This window comes from Sinocyclocheilus rhinocerous, unplaced genomic scaffold (assembly GCF_001515625.1).
Source record: "Sinocyclocheilus rhinocerous isolate Xijiao unplaced genomic scaffold, SAMN03320098_v1.1 scaffold645, whole genome shotgun sequence".
NCBI lineage: Eukaryota > Metazoa > Chordata > Actinopteri > Cypriniformes > Cyprinidae > Sinocyclocheilus > Sinocyclocheilus rhinocerous.
This window is the reverse complement of record NW_015630037.1, coordinates 253,328-262,564: the sequence shown is the minus strand read 5'-3', so window position 1 is coordinate 262,564 and position 9,237 is coordinate 253,328. Positions and strand designations below refer to the sequence as shown.

At 36.5% G+C, this 9,237-nt stretch overlaps 1 protein-coding gene across 1 annotated transcript in view; it reads right to left on the bottom strand.

The window, feature by feature from the left end:
- Window positions 1-6,196: 6,196 nt before the first annotated feature.
- The window catches only part of LOC107739845 (DENN domain-containing protein 4B), a 53,498-nt gene continuing 50,457 nt past the window's right edge, over window positions 6,197-9,237 (bottom strand). Inside the window, 1 exon segment of the mRNA XM_016552056.1 lies at window positions 6,197-7,362. Within this exon segment, the coding sequence (XP_016407542.1) occupies window positions 7,217-7,362 (146 nt within the window). The 3' untranslated portion in view covers window positions 6,197-7,216.

The following is a 9,237-nucleotide window of genomic DNA, read 5'->3' as shown; positions in this document are numbered from 1 at the left end:
ATATAAATGTTTCATTCACAGTAACTGCCTTTCATAAAGCTATTACTATCAAACTTTTGATTTGCATCTCTTATCATTCAGTTTAATACATTTGTCTATCATTTAATTCAACTGATCTTAATGTTTAATCAATGTATCATTTATTATGTCCATAGATTTTCAACTTGTCTGATAATTTGTAAGTTACAAATTGCTAGAAAATTAAGCAGATTTACTACAAAAAAAAAAAAACCTTGGTTAATTTTTGAAAGAGTTATGGGGCCTCATTTATAAAATACTGCGTAGAAAGAATCCTAAATTTGATTTTACGATCATTTCTCAAAGTGTGTACGTGTGATTCATAGAACGAACGTACACACAGAAAACGTGCGTACGCCTCTCTTTTAGATGTGAAATCTATAAATTGCAATGATCTTGAAATTTTGCGCAGCTGAACAGTTTCAGATCTCTGCCCTGTAAACAATGTCTAATTAATGTCATTGACTTATAAAAGAGTACCTGACAACAGGCTATTGAGAACAGCAATGACACCTTTGCCAATGTGCCGTCAATTAGCCTTCCAACTATTGCCCGCCTTTTGAAGAAGCACCAGGTTTCTATGAAACAAATTTACTTGGTGCCTTTTGAGAGAAACAATGCCCGGGTGAAACAACTGCGTTCAGAATATGTTCAGGTACAACACTAAATTGGTGTACTGTATGACATGAAATTTACAGTACTGACTAACAATGTCAAATATTATTCGTAAAAGAGCTAACCAAATTATCATTCTTATTGAGGAAAAAGCTGATGTGAATTTCAGGTCTACATTAAAAGGTTGTTGTTGTTGGGGGTTTTTTTCACATGCAACCACAGTATTGTTGTCACCTTACTTATGAAAATAGTACCAAACCAATTAAAAAAAAAACTAATGTGAATTTCAGGTCTACATTTACAGGTTGTTGTTGTTTGGGGTTTTTTTCACATGCAACCACAGTATTGTTGTAAATACTTTTTTTGCTTGCGTATGTAAATGACTTTTGATGTGTTCTTTGATCACATTTTCATGATGTATAAGGTTTTTTTTTTTTTTTAATATATATAGCTTTTGTCAGTTTGTCTGAACGTAAGTGTAACATTTGACGATTTTATTAATACAGTTGTCTGATTGATTTTATAGTCTCAAGCATTTAGAAATCCCACAAAAGAAAATTAAGCAGATTTACTACAAAAAAAAAAAAACCTTGGTTAATTTTTGAAAGAGTTATGGGGCCTCATTTATAAAATACTGCGTAGAAAGAATCCTAAATTTGATTTTACGATCATTTCTCAAAGTGTGTACGTGTGATTCATAGAACGAACGTACACACAGAAAACGTGCGTACGCCTCTCTTTTAGATGTGAAATCTATAAATTGCAATGATCTTGAAATTTTGCGCAGCTGAACAGTTTCAGATCTCTGCCCTGTAAACAATGTCTAATTAATGTCATTGACTTATAAAAGAGTACCTGACAATGTCCAAATAACCAAATGTTCTCAATACATATCACAATGATCTTGTGTTCTGAAACAATGATTACGTGGAATGAAAATGTGCAACTACAATGAAATCATGAGATCAGGGGCCTCGTTTATAAAATACTGCGTAGAAAGAATCCTAAATTTGATTTTACGATCATTTCTCAAAGTGTGTACGTGTGATTCATAGAACGAACGTACACACAAAAAAACTGTAACCCTACTCCTAAACCTACTCTTACGAAAAAAAAATTTTTTCTCATTGGACCCAAAAAAGGACAATGATTTCAGACATTGCCATCTTTGTGGGGACATTTTGTCCCCATAAAATAGGGTTTACCTGAACCACACACACACTTACAAAATAGTGGTTATCATCTTAGATAAATCACTTTTAGTGTAAAAATAATTCAGTGCATTTAGTTATCCCTAAATTGCAATCATGTTCTATAGAAACTAAATATCTATTGAATCTATATCTATACATGCACCAAATGATTCACTGATTAATCATTAAAATGAGTTAGATTAAATAATATACAAATGTATTAAACTGACTGAGAAGTCATGCAAATGAAAAGTTTGATAGTAATAGCTTTATGAAAGGCAGTTACTGTGAATGAAACATTTATATAGATGAAACACTTATTTTGTGTAGTGAAAATGATATTTTAACACAATTGAAAAAATGTTTGAAAAAATGTGCACTTTTGATGATCTGTTGTGATATTAGTACTAAGAGTTTTGAAAATGTACCAATTGCTTGTGAAAATTGCGCCAAAGCAATAACAAATGTAACTGAAGAAAGTTATTCATCCAACTTTTACGGCTTTTAAACATTCAAAGAGTGATTTAACACGTGTATCAACTCCAGACTTTATAGGCAAATACATCTGGGTGTTGTCCGCATAAGTGGTATGAAATACTATATTTCTTAAAAATAGAACTAAGAGGAAGCATATATAATGAAAATAGCACTGGTCCTAAAATGGAGCCTTGAGGGACCCCACAGGTAATAGACGCTTTTGATGATGAAAAGCTTCCAATTTTAACAGAAAAGGTTCTATTTTGAGGATAAGGGGCAAAACAACTTAAGGAAGTTCCTTGGATGCCCACATTACACTGTAAACATTCAATTAGGATAGTATGGTCAATCGTATCAAATGCTGAGCTAAGATCCAGCAGAACTAAATCAACATTGCTACCAGTCAGTGTTTGATAAAAGGTCATTAACAACCCTAAGAAGAACTGATTCTGTGCTATGGCCTGATCTAAAACCAGATTGAAATTTGTCAACTTTTTTTGTTAAAATGAAGTAAGCTGACTAAAACTTCAAAAACATTTCACATGTATTTGCTATGGATCGGGGCCAACGCTGCACTCTGGTTTTATTACAGTATTTATGGTTTTAAATAAAACCTGTGGACTGTGGGCATTTTGTGCAATTATCCCTGAAAAATATTCTGCTCTTGATGTTTGAATGCTTTTTCATATTTACATAGACACTCTCTCAGGACCTCATAAGATACCTGAAGCCTATCCTTCTACCATTTCCGTTCCACTCTCCTGCACTCCCAGCTAAGCAGCAGAGTATGTTCATTGAGCGAAGGCTGGGTATTAGTTTTATGTTTCCTCAATTAGTATGGAGCAACGTCATCAAGGATATCGGAATAAGCATTATTAAACAGATTAACCCATTCTTCTGGACCCATTAAGATAGATGGTGATTCAGCAGTGTCAATCAATCAATGAGCATAGAATACTTATGAAATATCACTGACTGTATTAGATGTAATCGCACGAGCATAATAAGCAGTAGGCTTTTGTTTCGGGGGACTACATAAAAGGGTAATATTAAAAACAATAGGGTTATGGTCAGAAAAATAATGATCTAAGATATGCATATTACACACAGGCATACCCATATAAAGAACCACATCAAGAGCGTGACCATGCTGATGAGTAGAGCAAGTTATATACTGTGAAAAGTCAAACAAGTCAATAATATTTAAAAACTCTCTGGCTAAAGGCTTCGATGGACAGCAAACATGAATGTATAAAATTGGTGTTATGTTTGGGAGGTCTATATACAAGAACACATAATACAGAACTTGGCAAAGCAATTAAAAATGATTGGACCTCAAAACTCTGGGAACTCTCGGCAGAGATTAATCAGCATTTCCACTTGTTTTTAAAAATTGACCAGCAGTTCTCGGGGTGCTAAAAAAAAGTTGCAGTACATAAGTAAAAGTTCCGAGAAAGGGCTCATGCTAGAGTCTCTACAGTACAATCAAAAGTGTCATGTTGAGTACTGGCCAGTACTGATGTTAGTGTACCCACATGCTTTAGGTTGTTGAACTGTATTCCTCTGCCACATCTCCGCAATCTAGCCAAGATGATTCATGATGTCGGCACATGCGAAGTAGGGTAGACATACTGTAGATAGGAGCTCCTTGACTCCAGTTATTCCCAAATAGTTCTATTTGCCCACAAGGCATTTTCTCAGTAGAGTTTTGGAGTGTCAAGATGGTCTTTGGCAAATTTTGGCGTGCTGCAATGTTTTGTTTGGAGAGCAGTGGCTTCCTTCATGGTGTCCTTCCATGGATACCATGCCTGTTCAGTGTTTTACGTATGGTTGACTCATGAACGGAGATGTTAACCAGCTTCAATGAATCCTTCAAGTCTTTAGCTGTTACTCTAGGGTTTTTTTTTTCACCTCTTTGAGCCTTTGAACAGATCTCGGCTGGCCCACTTCTATGGAAAGTAGCCACAGTACCAAATCGACTTTATAGACAATTTGTCTAACTGTGGACTGATGAATATCTAAAGTCTTTGAGGTTACTCTGTAACCCTTTCCAGCTACATGCATGTCAACATGCACGATCTCATTTTTGTGAGGCATGGCTCACATCAGCTAATGCTGCTTGTGAATAGCACACTGACACTGTTTAGGTGTTTATATAAGCTCTAAACCACACCTTATTCTCGTTTCATCGATTGGACTCCTGGTTTGCTAACATCTGACTCCAATTGGCATTTAGTGACACCAGAAGCCTAGCGTTTCTCTTACTTTTTTCACCGTCACTTTGTATGTTTAATGAGTGTGCTCAATAAAGACATGAAATATGATGATTGTTTATCAGCTTAGAAATATTGTGTTTGTTGATATTTGTGACTTTGGTGAAAATCAAATCAAATTTCATGACTAATTTATGCAGAGAACTGGAAAATTGAAAATAGTTCACTTACTTTTTCTTGCAACTGTATATATATATATAATGTACACACACATATTAAATGTTTCTGTTTTCCTTATACTTGTGCTAATTATATTCTTTGATTATTTTGTTTTATTTTTCCTACAACTTTTTCTTTCTAATTTTATATATGCAATAATTGATATTTTTTCACACACATACATATAATATAAATACATATGCAAGTATGTATGTATGTATAATCAAAGGTCTCGTGCTAATTATAACGAATTTGCATGGCAGTGATCTGAAGAAACACACAGAATGTTGGTTCTTAAAACTCTTTTCTTAAAAAAGAAAAAACAAAACAACATTCACAACAAAGGTCAGAGGTCACATCAATATAAATTAGCACAGCAAACACATGAAAACTTAAATATATCTTTATAATCTGTTGTCTTGATAAATGCAGATGTTCATGCTGCAGTGAAGCTCGGCTGCTCCGCGGTTATTGCGGAGAATGAGAGCACAAGCTATAGCTTCCTCTGACATCACTTCCTCTTATGCCACTAAAACTCTTCTAGCAGCTTCATATTCCTCCTTAATAAAATTAAGACTAATGAATGTGGCGTCAGTCCTACAGTCACAAGCGTTTCCTCTGTAACGGTGATTTTAAACACAAGATCATAGCCGTTTCACTCCAGGAGAAGAAACTCACAGATGAACACAAAAACTCAAGAAACACGGATCAGAAGAGCAAACGAAAGAGAAACGCTTCCCGACACAACAGAACAAGAGCGGATGAATCGCAGCAGATCACACTTCACAATACCAACAGAACGACATGTTTCATTAGAGAAAATCAAGTTTTTCTTTACTAAGATTATTGGTGACACTTTACAGTAAGCTTTCATTTGTTAACATTCATTCATCAGTTAACATGAACTAACAATGAAAAACACTTCTACAGCATTTATTCATCTTATAAAATGGAAATGTGAACATTTACTAATATATTATTAAAATCAAAAGTATTTAACATTAGTTAATGCACTGCTAACATGAACAAACAATGCATTTTAAAAATTGCATTTTTATTAACCAACATTAACAAAGATTAAAAAATGCTGTAAATGTATATAATGCTTATTAATAGTTCATTTTAACTAATGCATTAACAAATGAAATCTCACTGTCAAGTGTTTCTAGATTTTTTTCCATAATTAAAAAAAAACCCATTTATCTCCAAAATACTCCTTAATGAAACACACACACACACAATTGTAAAACAATAACAAAAATTATCATTGGTGTCATCGCAAATTATTGTTGTAAATGAAACTTTGCAACTGTAACTTTGTTTTAGTTCTGTTGGTAATAAACATTAGTTGTGAAATGTACAGAAAGTCAGCTGGATTTAATGTATCTAGTTCCTTTTTAAATTTTGCATTATATCTTGATATATAGAAAATATCCTACTGTATATAGAAAAAAACAAAATTAAATAAAAAAACATCATCAGACATGACTGAAAACATCATAAATAAAATCTATAAATTCAACCATGATGTGTGCATTTAATGAGACAGTTCAGCCAAAAATCATCATTCTGTCATCATTTACGCTCCTCATGTCTTCTAATGTTCTGAAAATGGATAATTTGATAAATGTAACTGTATTTTGAAGAATGTTGGGAGCCAAACAACACTGGATCCCACTGAATTTCATTATATGAACAGAAAACACTGGTTCATTTCTCAGAATCTCTTCTTGTGTGTTTGACTGCAGACAGTCACACGGGTCTGAATGAGAGAATGATCTGCTCTTCACACCAGTGAGAGTTTGGAGGTGAATGTGTTTGACGGTTGTGTGAATTACGGCTCAATGCTAAAACCAGCTGGTTTGTGGGTGACCCAGAGCGTCGCAGGATCCTCCTACAGTCACACCGCATCACAGGACACCCTTTAAAACGACTGATAAAATGTGTTTGTGTTTGTAGATCGACAGCAGCGCTGCTTTCTCTCTCTCTCACACACAAACACAGTTCAGAGGAACTAACTAGTCGTGACCAGACTAGTTTACGGAGTAACTCTTCTGTCCAGAATGGAGACGATGGATCTGCTGGTCAGGAAACATCTCACACAGACATGAAGAAGCTCAGAGCGTCACTCCAGTGCAGAATCATCTCAACAAACTCCCATGATGCCTTCCGGCGTTTACAACCGGATCTTCATCTTTGAGTTCCATGACATCAAACCAACAGAAATAAACGAGGTAAATTCAAACGCCACATCAGATCCTATGAAATCTTCCGAGGGGCGGCTGGGTGTCAGTTTGCTCGGCATTGTGGGATACAGAAGCAGTTTTTGGTGAAAGGGTCACGCGTTCCCATAATGCACAGCGGCGTCTGCAGTGAGCGTACCAGCAGAAGCGGTCAGACTGTATGTTGCGGTTCCTCCTCAAGCAGCGTGAAGACGACGGCAAGACGAGACAAGCGGAGTGTGTGTGTGTGTGTGTGTGTTCAGCACTCCAGCGGCAGCAGGAAGCAGCGTCTGCAGTCGACGGCTTTAGGACTGGGCGGCTGGACTCTCTTCCTCCTCAACTCCTCTCGGCCCAGAGAACTGCTCAAGCGCACATACGCCGCCTTATAACGCTTATCAAAGGAAGCTGCGGACACACAACATACTAAAATATAAATATCTTTACTGTTAAAGTCATAGTTCACCCAATAATCAACATTCGCTGTTAATTTACTCACTCTCAGGCCATGCAAGATGTAGGTGACTTTTTTTAAAATTCATTAAATTAGATTTTTAGCTGAAACCATGTCCTTGGTAAATTCATAAAATGCAAGTCAATGGCTACCGTCACTTTTAGAGTCAAAAAAGCATATCAGACAACACAAAATGAATCCCCGTGGCTCCTGATGATATATTGAGGTCTTATGAAGCAAAACCTTCAGTCTGTGCAAGAAACTGAACATTATTTACAACATTATTACCTGTAATTCAGAGCCTCAGGCAAGCGGTTCAGTTCACGAACTAATCATTCTTTTGAACCGGTTCTTTTTTGTCAACTAGATAGATAGATAGATAGATAGATAGATCATTTATTTGTCCTCAGAGATGAAATTCATTTTCACAGGAGGTGCGTATAAAACACAGACAGCTACACATTAGGTACAAACTTGTCACAAGACATACACGAACAGTTACACCCCCGACTCGACTCGGACTGAAGTTTTTATGGTTTCTCTATGCTTATGTAAAAAGGTGAACTGATGAAGACTAGTTTATTCACTTTATATGCTTTAGACATGAAAAACATCCACGCTTCACATCATTATTGGTTGATTTAATAATATAATTGTATATACATTACATCATTGGATGATTGCGTAAACAAACCAGTGAATTGAACCAGTTCAGTGAAACAAACTGTTTGAAAGAATCCCTGGCCGAGTGCTTAGAGCCTTTGCAGATCAGCTGGCTGAGGTCTTCACAAACATTTTCAACCTCTCCTTGTACAGTAACAATACATACATCAGGATGCTATTCATTGATTTCAGTTCCGCCTTCAATACTGTGATCCCATCCAAACTGATCTCCAAGCTCATTGATCTTGGCATCAGCCCCTCCCTCTGTAACTGGACCTTCTCACCAACAGACCACAGTCTATTAGAATCAGTAACCACACTTCCTCCATCCTCACTTTAAACACTGGTGTACCACAGGGCTCTGTGCTGAGCCCAATCCTCTTCTCTCTTTTCACTCACGACTGCATACCTGTGCATGGTTCTAACTCCATAATCAAGTTTGCAGATGACACCACGGTGGTTCAGCGTTTAGCAGCATGGTGTGCCAACAACAACCTTGCACTCAACACCCAGAAGACCAAAGAGCTGATTGTAAATCACCGGCGAACCAGGAAGAGCCATGCACACACTCCCATCTACATTGATAGAGCTTAAGTGGAGCATGTGGCTAGCTTCAAGCTCCTTGGTGTCCATCTCTCTGAGGATCTTTCCTGGACCCTCAACACCTCCACACTGAAAAAAAAGGCGCAAGAGTGCTTTTACTTCCTTAGGAAACGAAGGGAAGCTCACCTGTCCCCCCACCAGCAGACTCAGGAACAGTTTCTTTCCCTCAGCTGTCAGCCTACTGAACTCTAATCTCAGACGCTGAACACTACATCCTAGATGGACCACCTAATGTGTAAAAAAATGCTCTGTACAATATCCTGTCTTCTATGCACACTTACCATGTTTATTATTATGCCTCCTGATATTTTGCAAATTCCTTTGCACATTACCTCCTAATGCCATTTGCACTGTTATGGTCACTGGCCATACAGAAATATACACTATTGATTTACCTCACTCTGTATAATGCACCTTCTGTTACACTTGTTCATTTGCACCTTATGTTATATTTACAGTAATTTGTATTGAGCTGGTCTCTGTTTCTCTACCTCATCACTTGCACTCTGTACAATGATGTATATATATGTATAGTACACACACACACACACACAAATATATAT